The sequence below is a fragment of the Anopheles arabiensis genome, chromosome 2 (genome assembly GCF_016920715.1).
Source record: "Anopheles arabiensis isolate DONGOLA chromosome 2, AaraD3, whole genome shotgun sequence".
NCBI classification, from domain to species: Eukaryota; Metazoa; Arthropoda; class Insecta; order Diptera; family Culicidae; genus Anopheles; species Anopheles arabiensis.
In genome coordinates this window covers 76,057,094-76,077,131 of record NC_053517.1, presented here as the reverse complement: position 1 = coordinate 76,077,131, position 20,038 = coordinate 76,057,094, and the positions used below count along the sequence as shown (strand labels likewise).

At 41.9% G+C, this 20,038-nt stretch overlaps 1 protein-coding gene across 3 annotated transcripts in view; it reads right to left on the bottom strand.

The window, feature by feature from the left end:
* Window positions 1–1,412: 1,412 nt before the first annotated feature.
* LOC120893795 (longitudinals lacking protein-like) overlaps window positions 1,413–20,038 on the bottom strand; it is a 66,701-nt gene continuing 48,075 nt past the window's right edge. For all 3 annotated transcript variants that reach the window (XM_040295904.1, XM_040295903.1, XM_040295905.1), the window contains exons 7-8: window positions 8,456–9,205; window positions 1,413–6,206 (exon numbers count right to left, since the gene is read on the bottom strand). In XM_040295904.1, the coding sequence (XP_040151838.1) occupies window positions 4,705–6,206; window positions 8,456–9,205 (2,252 nt within the window). In that variant the 3' untranslated portion in view covers window positions 1,413–4,704. The remainder of the gene's footprint in view (window positions 6,207–8,455; window positions 9,206–20,038) is intronic.

Genomic DNA, 20,038 nt, shown 5'->3' with positions numbered 1-20,038 from the left:
GTTGCCATCTTCTGCAATATCATCAGCAACCCCATCAGTAGCATCAACATCATGTCCGTCGATGTTATTATCATCGTCCGTTGTGATGATGCGTATGGGGGCCGAAGTATTGCCTCCGACAAGCATTCGAGCGTCGTTGCTCCCGACACTACTGACACTGGCGGTAGGGTCGATGCTGCTATCAACAGCATTCGTCACCGATACCGCCGGTGCTGCATCACAGGGAAGAGGAGTAAGCGATGGCGGAGGACATTCCTCTTCGCCGTGTTTTATACGATTGTGCGTTTTAAGATTATGCTTATATTTGGTTGCGAAATCACAGTGCACACAATGGAATTGAGGGGTGACGCCACACTCTTTGCGCTCGTGCCGCTTCCAGGTGTACTTGGTACGGTACAACTTGCCACACTGACGACACTTGTAAAAGGCTGCCTCGGTTGTCGCTGCCATTTCTCCAACACTACTGCCGCTACCTCCACCACCACCACTGCCACCGCCGCTGCCGTAAGAAGTATGGGAGTATTTGTTTTCCAAATATTTCCACACCAACCACGGCTGGTTTGCTTGTGGGTGCAACAGGGTCGCGCTATCCTCCGGAAAGCTAACGTCTCCTCCTCCTGTAGCTGTCGCTGCATACGAGGAGTTATTCGCTACGGATGCAAATGCTGCTGCCACTGCTGCTGCCATGGCGGCATTGGCGGGCGTTTCTATGAAATGTTCTATAAACAGGCAGAAGGGAAGAGGATAGGAATCGGGCAACGTAGGAAAAAGAAAAACGGAATGTCAATTAGCTAACATTGAAGCCGTTTGGTAAATCATTCGGTTCTTCCTAACACATCGTCGTCGTCGTCGGCCGTGCTTTTTGCGCTATCATCAATAGTTCGTCCATTTTCATTATGGCATTTTGTATTACCTGAAAAAGAAGAGAAAACATGCATGTTAGTATAAAATAATAAGGCAAAACATTCCGGCACACAGACTAGTTGTTGTTGGTATGTGTTTTGCGTCAGTTTCTTCTTATTTAAAAAAAAGGGTCATACATAAAAGGAATACAAAAGGGATATAGGTATTGAAGGATGAACATTTGAATGGACACAGGCAAGATGTTGTACATGAAAAACATAATGAGATGAGAGCCAAAACAATATTAAGAGCACACAATTCACAACAGCAACATTGACCATATGTAAAACCATTTAAAAATTGTCTTTAGTCTTGATTGTCCAAAAAAAAGGTATTTGTCTTCTACATTTTTTTTATCTTCTTTGTTTAGTCTAATCACATCCATTCAGCATTCACTCGTATCATCATTCAGTCCAACCAAGCACTCACTCCTTCCGCACGGCGAAAAAGGAACTAAGGGCTTGTGATATTTCTCTCTGTTGGCGTCGATCGAGTGTTATAACGACATTGGGGGAAATTATTATATTAAAAAAGGAACCAAACAATAAAAAAACACCATTACGTGGCTTGGTTCTTATAACTCATTTTGCGTTTTTTTTTTAATGTTTTGTTTTGCATATATGTTGAGCCTTACGCAAATATTTGTTCCTTTTTCATACGATTGTTTGTGTGGTTTTACTTGCCCTGCCTTCCTCTACAGCTCCTGATGATTTCGCTTCCTTTTGTTTATATGTTATTTGCTCTTCAGTTTAACCCTATCTTGCTTTCAGTTTTGTACTCCCGATCGAGCTGTTTTTGTGGGTGTAAAGATGTCGCTTTTTTACTCCGTGAACATCTTGCAATTGGGCATTTTACTTCGCTAAAATAGTATGATTTTAAAATAGCTCTATTCTTCTGGGCATGATTTACCGTTATTATTACAACTATTTGCACATGTTTAATCAATTCATTCGTAAGCCCATGTGTTTTGTTCTGGCTACACCACACGCACACACGACTACACTCCGCGTCATTATTTTTGGCTTCGTTTTGCTGTTTGTTTTCTGTGTTTTCATATATAAAATGTAGATGTACGCACCGACGACACTCGCTCTCTATACACAAAATAAGTTTCTGTTTGATCGCTTCATGTAAGCACTCTATACGTTGTTCTTATAAGCGTCACGATAGAGAGAGGGGGAGAGAGAGAACAAACATTGACACTCTATAAAACTCTTAACTTTAATGCGCTTTTTTGTATGTGTGTGTGTGTGAATCTAACAACTGATTTTTACTTTGCATATTACGTCTCCTCTCTGTATTCCTTTTTTAAGCCTAATAACTGGTTCCATTTTGCCATATGCACTCACACACATGGTTTTGCTTCGGCCAAAATATCGTTTTCAAACATTTGATGTGTTTTGTGTAATCACCTCCATCACAAAGGGGTTTTCTTTTTGTTTTTTTTTTAGCTTTGTATATAACGTTTTCACACACTAAACTGGTTTCTTTTTCTTTTCCTCGTCTTCTTAACTGACCCTTCATAAATATTTTTGTTCTCTGGTTCTGCGCACTACACGGCACCATCTCCACCATAATCTACCGTACGACACACGCAGGAGTTGAGTACTAGAATCTAATTTGTATGCTTCAACATTAGCTACACCGCGACGACCTTTTTGTTCCACTTTTCTTTTCGAGAGTAGCCTTAATCCACACAATGATACCTCACACACTGTGTCGGTGAATGGTCAGCAATATGAAATCAATCCGGGTAGTTTAAAAAAACTTCTGTGAATTCTGCATAAATGAAACAAACTTAATTTAAAAAAATGCACAATTGTTAATTTCAATCAATACTAAATGAGAATCAAACAAAAATTAGCTTTAAGGTTTGCTCAATGCATTTTTTGCGATGTGTTGCATAATATTTGCTTAAAATGCATGTTGGAAGCAGCTTGCAATGTTCAGTTGTGCCCCTTTAATGATAAGTTACACTGCTAGTAGCAGCAGCACACGTTTCAACTCAGTGTGGTGAAATTCCAGCAATCATATGTATCGTATAACGATAATTAAGACCATTCTCTTCCTCCAAAAGCAACAGTTTAAAATGCATGATGATGTAATGCAACACACGAAAATTACTTAGGAGAGGCTATAATTCAATATAGATTACACGCTATTTTTAGTAAATCTTGTTTGTAAGAAAACATTGTGTTTTTCACTCCGAATGGGGTACACAGGCAGGGGAGAGTGCAAAGCATCAACGCCCCCAACTGCGACCACCATTATATGTCATGAAAACGAAATGGCGAATGCAAAATGATATAGTTAAAAAAGGAAAGTGTTTGAATCCCTTTTGTCATTAGTACAATAGCGCACACTACACTCACACATACACACTTGTTTATACGTATATATATCAAACATATGAATAATAGCAAACGGTACACATTACTTAAATTATGTAAAATCTTAACCGCTAAGTTTAAAGAAAACATTTCTTGTTTTAAATGTAGCACGCGACTCTGACCCGACCGGTCACAAATACTCTCCTCAAAAGGAGCATCGAACCAGCACACAGACGGGGACAGGGACAGTCGCTATAATTTGGCTCTGTCGCTTTTCAAAAAAACGCTTTTAAGGATGGCAAAATCTCAAGCTTGTTCAAACCATTACACTGATCGGCATGACGACTGCACTAAAGTTTAGGTGTATTATAGATAGATAGATAAGACAACGGGGTTACTGGCAATCCAATATGACGGAAACATATAAATAAAACCAACAGCGACATGTGTATTTTGTAGAGTTCCTAAGAAAATTTGGCTTTACTTTACAAGAAGTAATTATTTCTTGGAGCAAACACATTGATCTAACACGCTTTAATATTGTGGCACGTCTAATGCATCAACAATCATGACCAATGCATTATCACTATGACCATCATCATAAAAATATGTTGAACATACCTCAAAGTAGTTACAGAGGCTGTTTTGTAAAATCGTTAAAAAAACAACTGCAATGTTTGCGTCATTATCATCTTTTAAGCATCCATTTCAGTTAGAGGCATGCTTGCAATCAGTTCTTGGCAAGAATGCCCTTGTAAAGAAGCATTCAAGCAAACAATCTGACTAATAGAGCAGCTTAGATGATCTCCACATGTATGGACCAAATATCGTCCCAATATTATCAATGTCACTAATAAGGATCTGATATGTAGCAATTTGCTTATTTTTTACAATCTACCTGTCTAAACAGGCGTCGATGACAGTTGACTAGAATCGAAATCTAAGTCGATAAAATATGATGGAGTCCAAAAATACACTCTAGGATTCAACACTCCAAGATGGTAACAAAAAAAACAATCATTTAATCCCAATAATTGATGAGGAAAAAGATGCAATACTAAGTAGTCCTGATAGCCGTAACAGTTTGTTACCTTTCGAATCTTGGCAATTTGCATAAAGTCGCAAGCCATCTTTCAACTTCTTCTTTTTCTTCTTCTTTAGCGCAACAACCGTTGTCAGTCGATGCCTGGCTGTACACCACTCATGGGATTGGCTATATCAGTGACTTCTTTCAACTTCTGTTGTTCATAAAACCAATAGAAATGGTTCCAATTAAAGGAATTGGACATAAAAAACAAATGGTGCCGTACTCCACAATGTATCAGGTTTCTACAGACACCGGATAATGTGTTTGTAGGCAAGGGTAAGTTAAAAGAGATCCTGAAAGTGTTTAGTTAAGCAGAAATGTCACACAAATCACTGGGGTACTGCTATGAGAAAAAGAGAAAGATCAAAATTATGAACTCATCAGTTACATCGAATGGCGCGACTTGTTCGACCTACGGCGGCTCTCCAGCTGCGGCATCTCCGAATGATGCTTGCGTATGTGCACACCGAGATTGCCGCGCTGTTTCGCCTTGTAGCTGCAGTAGGGACACTGGTGCGACGCTTCCTTGCCACCGCACTCGACATTTTCGTGACGCCGCAGGGTTGACTTCCAGCGGTATCGCTTCCCACAGTGTCTGCACACATACTGGCGGACCTCGCCGTCATCCGTATCACTTACCCCGGTCGACTCATTTACCGTGTATTCGAAATTTCGCATAATGTTTGGATTCGCTAGCAGCGCGTACTTGCTGTCGCCAACCGATGCGTTCAGCAGCTTCGCCCCAGCCATCGGTCCACTGTCCTTCTTCAGCTTCAGCATCTTCGTGTTGTACTTTGTGATGTGTTCGCCGTCGTCATCGTGCCCCAGGTCGCCACTACCCTCATCTCCGCCCTCGTCCATCATATCACCATCATCGTCGTCACTTTGAGATCCATTGTTATCCACGTCCGATGACATTTTGCTTCCCGCTATGGTCGTTGTTTGCTGTTGTTGCTGTTGTTGTTGCTGCTGCTGTTGCTGCTGACCAGAGGAGACTACATTCATGGCAGCTGCGGCGGCGGCAGCGACCACGTTGCTGAAATTGGTCGACACCCCATCGGACAGATCAATGTCCTCAATTACCGAGTAATCGAGATCGTCGATCATTCCAGGCGGGAAGTCAGCGCTCTGGGACGTGTTAGAGCCCGACGTTTCGTATTCGTTCACCGTGTAGCGGGTAGTCACCGAGCCACCGCGTGCATTAGCACCACTTATGGCTGCAGCTATCGGGATCTGCTGTAGGGTCGAAGCATTGATCGTCGTCAGGCCGGGAGGTCCTGCGCCAGTGATCGTGACGTGCTGCTGGGACTGTTGCCCTGCGGATCCCAGTTTACGTGACAGCGAAAAGTTCAACAACTGTCGCTCGGTCCCGGCCACGGTGACCGTTGGTGGAGCTAGCTGCTGCGCTACTTCCTGCACCTGTATCGTGGCGCTGCTACCGGAGCTAGCGGACGAAGGTGTGACCGTGGGAATGGTCAGGATAGGCATCGTTATCGTGGAAGTCGTTATACCAGTGTTGGCAGGAGTGCTGTAAGGGTTCTTAGCCCGCGAATACTTGATCCGGGGATGGGTGAATGTTTTGGCCGGAGCACCGGCAAGTGCACTGGCAGACAGTTTGCGCACACCACTGGCAGCTTCGCTCTTCACCACCGTCGGCACAATAAGCTCGCTAGACGATGCGTCCACCTTCTGTATCGAAACCGGCGTTACAATGGTTCCACCGGCAGTATTAACGAGCGACGCTCCCGATATGGTACCACCGGACGGCGACGAAGCATTACCTCCCGACAATCTCTTGCCAACCATCGCCGTACCGACTGTTCCGGATGCTAGCGTTATGTTTCCTTTCGCAATAGATCCCGTCGTCGTTTTGAGCGGAAGGATATCTACATTAGCCGATATAGAAGCCGCCGCGTTATATCGCAATTGGCACAAACACCACACCCATCGAACGGTGAGAGGGGGAAAAAAGAAAGAAAAAGAAGCACCGTAAATATGTATATTCTGTAAACGTCTTTTTCGTTCACTTGTCGCCAATAAAATCTATCCAAAAGATGGATAGCAGCGAACACAGCGTTTCATCATTTAGTGTAATATAAAGCAAAGTGTTTATCATATATGTTACTTTCATGCACTGTCACACACACGCCAAACAGAATCGTACATTCAGTGCCAAAATTGCAGCTTTTGACCTGCGATGTACCCTCTGAATTTATGTACTTTATGTACACAAGATGCTTTCTACTAAACGGTATGGTTACGTATGTGGCATGTGCCGATTTGGCATAATGCAATAGGGTTTAACTCGCAACAAACACGCGCACAGAATGATGTCTTCTTATTTGAAGCACTTTCTGTGTCAGTGTGTTTGTTTTGCGAATTATTTAGTGTATATTTGCTGAAATTATGTGTATGTGTGGAAAATGTTGGAGTAATGTTATAAATTTGAAAAGTGTATAGTGAAAAGAATGAAAAAAATAAAGTGATTCGCGATGATATTTAAAACAATGTAAACACACGGTAACACACTAAAACAAAACAGGGAGAAAATAGAAAACATAAAGTTCGACATTTTAACGAGATACTGATAGCCACATCTCAGGAAATTATTACTGCAATAATGAAAGAAAACACAATAGTGGTAGTAGAAGTAATAGAAATAAGAGTGGTAGTAATTAAACAATCATAAAACATAAAAATCGAGTACAGAGAGGTTGTTATTATAGCATCAAAGTACAAGCTGTTTTCCAAATATCTATACAGGCTTATCAATAGAGAAACAAAACAAACCAAACAAAGCAAGATGTACACACTTCACGCAAAAACGATAAAATCAAATGAGTATCGCATTACAGAGTAAAATAATAGCAATCGGAAAATCAGAAATTGCAATCATAGATGAATCGAAGTAAAACACTCTTTTTAATTAGTACTAATAAAGACTTAATGCTAGTATTATGTTGAATATAAGTTTATCTAAGAGTTGAAGACAACAGGAGAATATGAAAGTAAGGAAATCGTTAACTTCCCCCATTCCGTAGAGTACCCCGCCAAACAGACCAACAAATATCACAGAACAAAACGAAAGAATACCGCAACACCACCAATTAAATTATAAATAACAATGGAGAAACACAAGAAACGTAGTAGAATGACAGCGAAATGTATATAGAAAATAAACAACATTCCCCCACAGATGATATGTTTTATTGGCCCCGCCTCCCCCGAGACACGAACAGCGACAATTAATTAAATTAAACCAGTAAAAACAAATCACCTTACAATATTATAGAGTAGTGGTAATAAAAAGTGAAGTGCGAACAGAAGAAGAGTTCCGGAATTGAGAAGTAAACAAAGCAAAACTGAGTATACCGTTAAACGTTCAACAAGAAAGAAAAACCACCACGAAATTAGTCTGCTGCGGAAGTTGCAACATCCCGTGCGAGAGAAAAAAAAATACTAGAGATGATGATTGTGTTAGGGAAAGATTAATTTGAACGATAAGTGATTCCACCTTAACTCATCGAGATTAATAAAAGCGTGAGATGGGAGACGGCAGCGGCGAATCATTCCATTCTTCATGGAACAACATTCGCCCGCAGCAACGTCACTCAAAACACTCAGTAACCCAAAGAAAATTGTTAGTTAGGAAAGAATAGCTATCATTTGGTAGTATGAAACATAAATCAACTCAAACTTTCTAAAAAAAACTTTTAAACGAATCACTTCCTATTTAAGAGAAAGTAATTTTCATTGCAGATGAATAATCAAAGTTGCATGTTGATGAAACTACCATGGAAACATATATAAATCAAGTTTCAACATGAAGTGATTGAGTGACGTGTAATAAGAGTTTGTTATTGACTCCGTATCCCGAAAGAGTAGTTTAGAAAAAAAGAGCTTCTTCATCATCACGATCACACGTAAGAACAAAAATGTAGATATCAAGAACATGTCTTACAAGAAAAGAATATAAAGTGTAACTGTGTGTGAATGCTTTTTTTATCGTACACCGTCGTGTATAGAAATATGTTTTCAGGTGCAGACAGAAGCGAATGTAAGAGATAGGAGAATAAAAATGTTGATTTCGTGTTGTGAGTATTGTGTGTGGTTGTGTTTTTTTTGTTTGTATTACCGCACTCATCGAATATGTACGTCGTCGCCGTGGTGCCATCCGGATGCAGCTCCGTCTGTTTGATAATCTTCTCCTTCTTCAACAGATCCTCTATCCGCATGGCATCGATTATGGTGGCAGTGGTGGTGGTGGTGGTGGTCGTGTTGCCACCACCCGCTGCCGTTCCACCTCCAGTCGCGACCAGCGTCGCGCCACGCATGGGTAGCATTACCGTCGTGCCCCCGCTGGTGGTCGGTGGTTCCGGCGAGGAAGGATCGGGATCGGCCGTGAACAGGATGTAGTTGTTATCCTTCTTGGTCACCACGATGTTTTTGCTCTCCAGCAAACAATCGTTCAGTACGACCGGCGTTGCGTGTGTGATCAGCGTGGTTGGTGTCGCTTCGTCACCGCTTGCCTCGGCGGCCAGCGTCGCCGTTATGGTCATGGTTGTGCCGGCGGAGGAACCGGCACTACCTGCACCCGTAGCGTCACCGCACACAGCACCGCTTACGATCATCGTACTTTGCTGCTGCTGCTGCTGCTGCTGCCTATCCGACTGGCGCAATCGCAGCTCTTCGTGGTGCGTAATGATGGGGATATCATTTTCCTCCACCAGCAGGGCCGGTTCGGCCGTTGTGACCGTAATAGTTTTTATCTTTTTGCCTCCCGTCACATTCCCACCACCGGTAGAAGCTGCACCATTTCCGTTGTCACCCAAGGCAGAGCTGGCCGTACGCTTCGATGTCAGTATCACGACTTTGCGTTTGGTGCCTGCAACGAAACAAACATTTGCACACGTTAGAACACGCTGCTTTCGGGGCGGATTTCCAAAATGGGTACATTCCAATTGCGCTACATTCACCAATTCTACTTTATTGGTCACACTGTGTGCGAGGCCTTGTGTATGTGGTGTCCGGTTTGGTGTCCGGATGTGGTACGAACAGTTCACCGTAACAACACTATCGATAGTGGGGTTTTGCGACCTTCTTATCCATGATGTTTGTTCGTGTCTGGTTGTTCATGTTTTCTCCACGCACACACACGCGCGCGGCATTTGTGACATGCATTGTTCTTCGAGTATATGCTTTTTCTAAAGAGTTTGTGTTTGGTTGTGATTATGTAACTTTTGCACATTCATCATTCAAACGACTGTATATTTCTTTACATTAATTTGAAAAAAAAAAGTTTATAAAACACAAGTTTCCCTTTTCCTAGTGCTGGAAACATTTAAACTGAAACATTGTACACTACATTTTAACCAAGAGTAAAAGCTATTGAAACGAACATATTTTAAAAGAGCAAAAAATACAGGATGAAAAGTACGGAAAATACAGATAAAATTAACACTTGGGAAGTGGGGAAAGCTTTACATGAACACAAGCACCGTTACAATATAAGCTGACACAGTGTACTATCCATCACATTGAGCCCAATTTCTGTTGTTGCATATTAAGCATATGTTGTTGTGTTCTCCTCTGAAATGTACAATTTAAATTGATAATACCAACAGCTTACATCAATAATTATGGGATATTTACACTAAAACGCACTAAACGCATTGGCAAGTAGGATTTTATTGCAAATCTCCATTCCTCCGAAATAAATGTGAAAATGTGTAATTATGCATTTTACAGAACAATTGCTGAGAAACCATTCTAGCCATTCCCTACGATTTTGATGGTGGAGAACAGGGGGTGTTATTATACTTTAAACAAGCTAATTAAATCCAATTAAACCAAATGCCCATGTTGTTATTTCTCTTGGCTAGCTATCGTTTTGTTAGAGTTTTAAGCAATATTTAGTTGAACAATGTGAAGCAATGTTTTATTTAAACTGCTGATTTATTTATGCTAAATGTAAGAAGAGCCTTTAAACGCACAAGTACTCTCTCACTATGCACACATTTAGCAACAGCATTATGAATGGAAACAAAACCCCAAAAGCAATGTGGTTAAATGAGATGAAATAATTTATTTGTTCGCTGTTGGAAATGGTAGAAGAGTGGTCGTATCTGTCTCCTCACTTTTCTCAATGGGACATTTGCAATGATTGGATGCAGCAGTTAAAAGTGTTATCCTAATTGGGCAGTGTTTGCATTCCCATAGCATTTGGGGTATTGGAAAAAGTAATTTGTCTCATATGAAGATGTGTTGTTAGTCAATGGCGATGGAGATGATTCTTCTATTTCAATTACGCCTGCCAGCTTCGCCTAATTATATTGCCTGCTTTTTCACTTTAAACAGCACTTCACACATTCGTCTGTTTTTTTAAATCAATATATATGCAGAGCTGAATTTGTGGTGCTATAGTTTCCTTTCTGACGAACATGATTGAAGCAGTTTTGTAATATCCTTTCAATCTCTCTCTGTCTTTCGCTTTCTCAAAGCGATATCCTTCAGCATCATCCACTCGTCTTGTTAGTCGTGCGGACCGGAAAAGAGAAAAAAGAAAACAATATGTTATTGATTGTATAATAATTAGCGTAAAAAAGGATTAAGTACAATCACACGTTATCATCGTATAAGTACATCAGTTAAATTGCTACATACAAACCCCCTTGGATTCGTTGGAAGATACAATTGGTTTGCTTCCGTCGCTTTGATCTCCCTGCGAATCCACCATCACGTACCTAACAGAATTTAAAACAAGTTAGTATGAACACACACACAAAAGAAGAGCGCACTACATTTCAGTTGCTTTTCTGCTGCTTTCTTTCTTTTTTTTCAGCTTGTGCTGCACCTGTATTTCAGTTATCGACAAAAAATGGCACTAATATTTCGACATTACACTGTGGTTTGTTATTTCTCCTGCGTCTTTTTAAACTGTTTTTGTTTCTTTTCTAACATACAATTTCACTATGTTGGGTATAAGTCTTTTTTGTAACGATTGCACTACTGCAGTTTGACTGATAATTCGATTTGATCCTACTTTATCAAAATAAAAACGTAACAACAACAACGGTTCTGGCAAAACTTTACCAATAACGGTATTATGAGGTTTTATCATTTATATATCACACTTTCTACAAGGTATATGTATCTCTTTTTTTTCTATTTGTTTCTCCCATCAGAGCAAGCCTCAAATTTCTACTTCCTTCCCGGAAGTATATTTAAGCGATCCACGGTCAAATTATTAAAAAAAAAGGAAACTGATCGATAAAGCTCACTTGGCACTAGATTGGGTTAAGATCGATCAATCAGGTTAATAATACCGCATCATTCTGTGCGTAAAATTGGCCCAAGCCAACCACAAGTCGTACTGTATAAACGCTCCTTACCCAAAGACGATAGCAATTACATATTTGATCTAAACAATAAATAACAATGTGGGGAGAGTATGATATGGAGGTGAAGCGCCTACCACAAGACACACGCTAGATCACTAGAGCCACTCGAATCATTGCCACATTCAAATGATTTGTCCAGTCAAAGGAGGTAAACTCATTTTTTGTTTAAATTTGTTACACATAAATCGAGCATAGATCACGCTCATAACTTGCGTGTGTGTATGTGTGGTGTCTTTCCTTAGTAGCGGAATCATAAAACGACTAGAACAAATATTAATCTTTTTTTGTTTTGCTTCAGATGCAAATTTAAACACAGCACAATCAAAACAAACAAGAGAGAGATAGAATTCTGCCACTAGAGTTTCAATCCTGTCTCCTATAAAAGTCAAGCGCTCTGGTCACTGCTACTGTTGGCACAAGGGGAAAATCCATAACGGTCACTACTACTACTACTTGCTGCAGCATGGTGTTGTAGATGGCGCTGGTGTAGATACTGTTGCTGCTGCTGCTGCTGGCGCTGCTAGAAGTAGTACTTTATGCACACCCCGGACTCCAAGTGACGCTTCAAGTGCGATCCCTGCGAGAAGGCTTTCCCACACATCACGCATCGAAACTTCTTCATGCCGCCACATTCGTACCTATGGAAAATGGGGGGAGGGGGAGATAATTTCGCAAACACCGGACACAAACACACACAGAGGACAGAGAAAAATTGGTACGTTATTCTTAAATGTACAGTTGGTGTTGCTCCTTTGAAATCATTTTTTTTAGGTATCAAGACCAAGACCCCTACGAGGTCCGCGGGGGCCATAGACCACCGCGTTGCTTACCTGATGTGTCGCTGCAGCGAGCTGGCGTCCTTGTAGTTTTTATCACAATCGCGCCGCGGGCACTCGTAGCGCCCGACGGCGTTCAGAAATTTGGACAGATCGGAAAACTTAACGTCGTAAAGAAAGTCGTTCAATTGCAAAAGGCTTCGTCTGCTGCTGCCGCCGCTGCTGTTACCCAGCAGGGATGAACCGCTCCCGCCACCTCCTCCACGACGCCCGCCCGAAACCACCATCGAGGACGACGGCGCTGAGGTCGTGGATGATGGGGCCACCACCGTGCTACCTGCGTTTTTGACAGAAGGAAAAACGAATCCGGAGGGAACCATGTTCAACAAACTAATTTTTCTGCGCACATTGAACGTACACGGAAGAAGGGGGCAGAGATGAGATGTTGTGATTTATATGTTGGAATTGTTGGAGGCAGTGGGTGTGATTTTTGTGGCATTGTTGTGTCTGTTGCTTTAAGGCCATTAGACTATGAGGGACTTGTTCGCCATATTGATAAACGAAAAACGAACAGGGAAAAACTAGAGAGAAAAGAAACACATCAGGGGGGCACAGCAATACACGTGTTGGGGACACGCAAAATACACAAAAACACACGAACACACATTCATAGCACGCTACTAACAATTGAGTAACACACACAACATATCCACACGCGCGCACAGACACGATGATGATGAATGGAAACATTGAACTAGTGTGTGTATGTCTGTGGCCCTATACAGGACTTGGTTCTCTGCTCTAAACTTGTCGAACAATTATGAAAACATAATGAGATATATATAATAGCAAATCCAACGACATGGTACTACTATGATATAATACCACAACACGATCTAGAAACTTCTTCCTGTATGCGGTATCTTTTAACCGAACGCCAAGAAAACTATGTTTATGTGCGGGCTTTAAGTGGTGAGCTGTTGATGATTGATGTTCACCGTCCTATTATTCTGTCGTCCGTAATTCCTAATCAAAAGAAGTTCTTTTACATGTGATAATAGGCGACAAAATGAAACAAATTAATGATCTAGTAATAAAACAAAGCTACTGGTTAATCGTTTTTTTTTTGGCTAGGCGGGGCAATAGATGATGGAGAGCAAACACAAGGAGACGCAAACGCTAAACGCCAAACGCACTTAAACAGATTGAATTCCAGCACAAAAAGAGACGCAACACAACTCACACACCACTAGCCACACGGACAAACGCGAAAATGAACGATCGCATGCGCGCGCCACACGTGAAAACTCGTGAAAATATTATTCCTTTTTGTTATTTATCACGCTGTTTTGTTAAACATTGCACCGAAATACCCTCCAAAAATCATGTCAAACCCCATTTTGAAAAAAATGTCGCGAGCTTTGCTTTGCTATCGTATCACAATTATTAACTCTATTCATGGGTTTTGCACCTTTTGAAGAGGTGAGCAGCGCGCGGGTGTGTAGGGCAAAGCGCGAACTTCAAAAAGTTTTGTAAACACAATGATAATTTTGGATCGCTATTTTGAAGTCGTTAATTTTGGGGAGATCACACAGCTGAAACTAAAAAAGAAAAAACACATTAATGAGCATAAGGTTAAGGTTTTGTGTGTAGAGCGTACGGGCGGCGCGATAGAGTGGACACAACCATCACAAGGGACATATCTTGTGGCAGAGAAGAACACACACGACGGGGTAAAACGCTACAAAATCAAACAAAAAGGCCAAGCCGTCTCTCCCTTTACTTTTAAGTTATATTTACGTATTTGCGTAAAATAATTTGGCTCATGTTTATTGGTATGGTTTCGCGCATCTACGGTTCCTACGGGAGCGCATCATCGCCACGTGGTCATAAACGATAGCGCCGCCTCGTACCACCCTCCCCGCGCCGTACTGGCACCTCACTAACTGTCAGCTATTTCGAAGCTATCTCTCTTAAATAAAACGACGCGTTTTAGGACAGAGCGTAGAAGAAGAGATGAAGAAAATTAGGGACGAAAAACTAAAAACTGTACGACACAAAATGAGCTATACGTGTGTAAAAAAAAACTTATGCGATAGGAGGAAAATTGGAAAATAAAACGCGACCGATCGACCCCGCTCTGCTCGCGCACGGGTACGTACTATTATCTATATCCACCATCGGTATGGACATATGGTTCCCTATCTATATATTAAATATGGGCCCGTCTCTTACAGTTATTTGTTGCTGCTAATTGACTGCTTACACCGTTCTCAGGTGACAAGAAACACACATGTCACCGGCAGAGGAAAAGCCTCTCTCACTTCCGAATGAGACAAAACAAACATTCAAAGGAGTTATACTTCCGAATCACTAGCAAGGTGTAAACTTTCTTTTCAGGATATCTTTTTTGACGTTTTATATATGGCCTTACACAAACTAACTGTGTTTATAAAATATTCCTCCCTCCGCGTGAGTGTGTGCACACGCAGGTTTGATGATATTTCGATTTGGTTCGAACGAACCGTTGTTGCGTCTTTTGGTTGCGTCACAAATGTATACATTACGAGAAAAATAGTATCTAGCCCTTAAACTTTAGCTTAAATTCTACTTTTACAATCCACTGCTCCACTCCTTGTCCTTTTGTGCCTTTGTCTAGCGCTATTTTATCCCGACTTAGATTCTAGTCTTTGATCGAATCATACCCTCTAGTACAGGCAAGATGATGATGGCATCTGTGGTTGGTTGTGTTTAATTTGGTGTGTAGAATGTGTTATAAGGATGCATTAAAGCGCATCCTTGGGTAGAGAGAGGTTGTGTGCCCCGTTCCAGCCGTCGCTAGCGAAAGAAACAGTGAGATCAATCTTTCGCCTGCAGATCCTCCTCTTCTCTGGCTTGGTATGTTCGTTGGACACTTATTCAACATAGGTGCTACTAAAATCATTTGGTAAAAAACAGTATTGTCCTACGTTCGATACATTCCAAGTGGAAGGATAACATGTGCAAAGGAGGCAGGCACATATGGGAACAATTTGAAAGCAATTCGTATCACTTCAGCAACGTGTCAAGTATATCCGGTGATGATCATACAACTAGAAGATCCGCGAACAAAACGTTCGTGACTCAAGTCAGGTGCGAAAATGCAATCGCAGATCTTAAAATAAGCTGAGGTATACAGGGGAGGGAGAAAGGTAAAACCGATTATAAACCGATTATCATCTATCTCCTTCCGAAAGTGGAAGTTGAACACTTGAAAGGATTAAAATGACAGAATAAACGTCCTGCGCGCTCGCTTACACAGAAGAAAACACGCGCAAAGCTTCAGGTAGAGAGAGCGCTCCTGCTGCTACAATTTAAATCTAAAGCAAATGAAGAACTGATCATATAAAAGTGAATTGAAGCAAATGAAATACACACGCGCTCTCCATACGTAAACAAACTTCACCTCACATAAATGGAAGCAAAACTAGGAGAACAAACAGGAATGAAGGTATGACGTCTTATATAAACACAAATGGCACACGTATCAAGAGAGTCGAAACCACCCCCATTAATATCCCGTTGCTGCTTCTGCTGTTGCTGCCTAGGGCGCGCTGCTGCCACGCTGCCCTACTGCATCGGGGCGGGCACGTTCTTGAGTGCATAGTCGAAGAAAAGGTTTTTGAAATTTTGGTACATCATCGTCTGCGAGCTGACCGGCTCTATCTCTTCCTGCTTCACCATAAGCGTATCCACCATCGAGAACTTCTCGTCGGCACTGTCCTCGGCTCCCGTTCCGGCCCGACTCCCCTTGCCACCGCCCTTGCCGCCCTTGGTGTTCGCTGCTGCTGCTGCTGCGGCAGCGGCGGCGGCCGCAATCGTTGCCAGCTCACCGTTGCCGGCTTCGGCCGCTAGCTTTACGTACTTCATCTCACTACCGTCCCCCTCGGTGCCGCTGCCCGAGCCGCCCCCGTTCGCGCCGGAACCGCCGCTGCCCGGCTTCATCGGGCCCGGCTCCATCTGGATGCCGTGCTTGGAAAGCATGTGGCGCACCAGATGGTATTTGCGCCGGAACTTGGAATCGCAGTGATCGCAGTGGAAGCGCGGCGGTATACCGATACACTCGTCGCGCATGTGCCGCTGCAGGTGCCGCTTGCGCAGGTAGCTTTTGTCGCAGACCGAGCAGCGGAACCGCTGCATGGTAATGTCCAGAAAGTTGCTGTACAGGAGGCTAGTCATTTTATAATCTACTCATACCAACCGCGTGACAAAGTGCCGCACAACAACCCCCGACGACACAGCGGATATCAGGACACGATGATGAAGGGATGGGGAGGATTATTAGTAATGATGGTGTGGTGGTGGGCGATGATGACGAACATGATGTTGATGTTGATGACACACGATGATGAGCATACAATGTGCGGCGCCACACACAAAACCACGCAGAAACGGAAAGTAAAATCATACGTGCGTGCGTTTTTTGTTTGTTTGTTTTTTTTTTGCGTGTGAAATGATAACACAGGTCGCGAACAAAACCGGAAAAGAAAGGTACCGAAAGGAAGAGAAGAAAAAACGAAATGATACTATCTGTGTGCATTGAATTGTATGGAAATGAAAAAAAAAGGACTAAGAGACGATGGATTTGGTCTCCATTTGGGGGGCTACACGCGCTCTCTACCCTAACCGACCACTACTTGTAGAGCTGGGTTGTCAAACACTATCTCTCATGTATCGACTAACCTAGGTGGCTTTTAAATAGTAGGTTGCGCAAATCTAAGACATTCCAGTTTACAACAATGAATCAAATACGAAAACATAACTATCTTGGCCGATATCAAAAAACAGACAAAACTATAACAAAACAGAACCGAGTGTAGAAAATAACATACGGCTCCGGGATACACAAAAAAAACAAAACTAGACTAAAACATAAAAATAGATCAACGGAAACAAAAACACGAAACATAATCAACATAAAACGGTACGAACAAACTAAACTAAATATACATTCTTTTATCCCTTTTCTCATGTATATTTTACTTTTGTTTTCTTGTATTTGTTTGCAACTGTTTACTTCTCTCGCGCTACTTGACATTCACTTTTATGGGGCGAGGAGGCAACTCTAAAACCATGTCCTAAAAACGTTGCTTTAATCGTGCAAGTATACATTGGGAACAACTAATATTTCATATATAAAATAAATCTACTTTTATAAAAACAATTCATGTGAAACTAAGTCATGTGTGTAAAATGTAAATGTAAAGTCCCCCCGTCTTGGATTTTACCTGTGGAAACGAACATGGATAAGGCATCGAAAAAGAGAACGAACACACGACAAGCGAAGTACAACAAGTCTCTAACCAGAGACACAAGATTCTCGCACATCGGGGGAGGATAGAAACAAATTATGGTGAAAAATCATACATGTTGGTGTGTACGTACACGTATCAATGTATTGGCTGTTATCTATCGCGAATTACTACAATACGCGTGTGTGTGTGTTTTTATCTTTGAAGAAGGCCAAAAAGTACAGGATTACTATCTTTTATTTATCTATCTTCTTATTATTATCCAATAAACGTAACTGTTTCGTAAAGCTCAAAATTTAATAAATATATTTTCCTATATTTAATGTCAATAATTTTAGGACATTCTAGACAATTTTCATTTTCTATCCTCACATGTAACCCGTTAGTTATAGATGCTATGGTTGTGTTCTATCTTGACCACTTTACCTACCATCCTCTAAAATTAAAAGCCTTCAAGTTGCCTAAACTAACCCTTTACCAAAAATAAATAAAACATGCCTCAACAATTCTAGACATTCTTTTTGTGCACGCCGTGTTTTTGCTTTAGGTGCAGCTTAAGATCATAGCGCCAAGAGCAGGAAAAGGTACAGTAGTCGCACCGGAACCGCTTGCCCTGAGCAGTACCAGCACCTCCACCACCACTGCCACAGTTAGCAGCTGCCAAACTGGTGCTGGATTGTAAAAGTAGGCCGGTTGCAACCGTTATCCTACTGCTGCTGCTGCTGCTAACAAAGCGGGGCGAACCACGGGGCTCCCGTTCATGTCGCAGCAGCTCCTGTGCCGTACTATCGGGCAGATTGCAGGCAGCAGCAGTCAGTGATGATCGTGCAGAGATCGTGACACAAGATTCGTTTCTCGCACTTAAAAAATCGCTCTTTCTCATCGTCCCACCAATGTTGGACATGATCGACCGAATCTTTAGCGGATGATCGGCAAGGACACGATCACGATCGCCACCAACAGCACAATTACTTGCCGTCTTAGGCGACAGCGCAGATAGACTACTACTACCACCATCGAAAGCTACGGACGACGATAGGGAATGCTGTTGTGAGGGCGGATGTCCTGGTTGGTGCTGCTCCTGCTGCACCAAGGACGGTGAGGTGGACAACGATAGCAACAGCATCTCGGACGGGGCGGCGGCAGCCATTGCAATAGGCTCGTCGGAATCGGACCGATCATGATGATGATGGCGGTTGAACGCGGACAGCATCATGCCTGCCAGTGCATCTATCGAAGAAAAATCGAGAAAATAAAACGTGCCCCATAATGGCCAAGGAATCAGCAAACTATATATCGCTCGCGTTTGGGAGGAATTGGTTTGAATTGACGGTTATGTGTTGTGTTATTGGAATTGCAATGTTTATACACCCCGCCGACTAACGGCTCTCGCGGGGGACAGAGGTTTTAACTGAAAATAAAACATTTTATGCTTCCAATTTGGTCGATCTCTCAAACTTTCTCTATCTCTCACTTTCGTGTCTGTACGTTTGCATCACACATCACCATCACACCACGACGAGTGTGTGGTGTGTGTTAAGCGAACAGAATTAGCAACTTTCTAATAGAAACACAAACACCCAGAAGGTACGTACTACGTCCTTGAGAGAGATAAAAAAAATCATAGGAATAATTAAATAAACATAGGAAGTGAGAGAACAGCGAGTGTGCAAATTATGAGAAAGGAGAAAAGTCACCAATAACAACAACAACAACAAAAGAGTAGCAAATTAAACATGAATAAAAACCAAACATATTCATTGAAATTCGCGTTGATCTAGGAAAACGTAAGGAGGAAGGAGAAAGAGAGAGGAGGGGGGGGGAGACACATATAGAAATGGGAATTCTAATCTTATTTATCCGAAATGATATTCCATCCGTTGCCATCCGCCCGGAAAAAAAGGAAGGTGGGGTGTGAGATTACTTGTGAGTGCTCGTAAATATTAAACCAAAAGATGCAACAGTTACAGATGTTTTCTTAAGCATTATACACCATCATCCCACGATTAACTTTACACACACTATTGTAGAAGGTCCTTAATGATATGCTCTTTTCCTATTTTCATGATTACACATACATTTATCCGAGATCGCTCTTTGTACACACGCAACAGTATAATTTTTCGCCGAGTTTTTGCCCCCTCGTACAGTGTATAGAATGATTTAAATATAATTTCAGATATCATTATCATGCGCAGTTTAAGACCGTATGTATAGCTGCATTGAAATAAAAGTCATCGTACTATTAGTT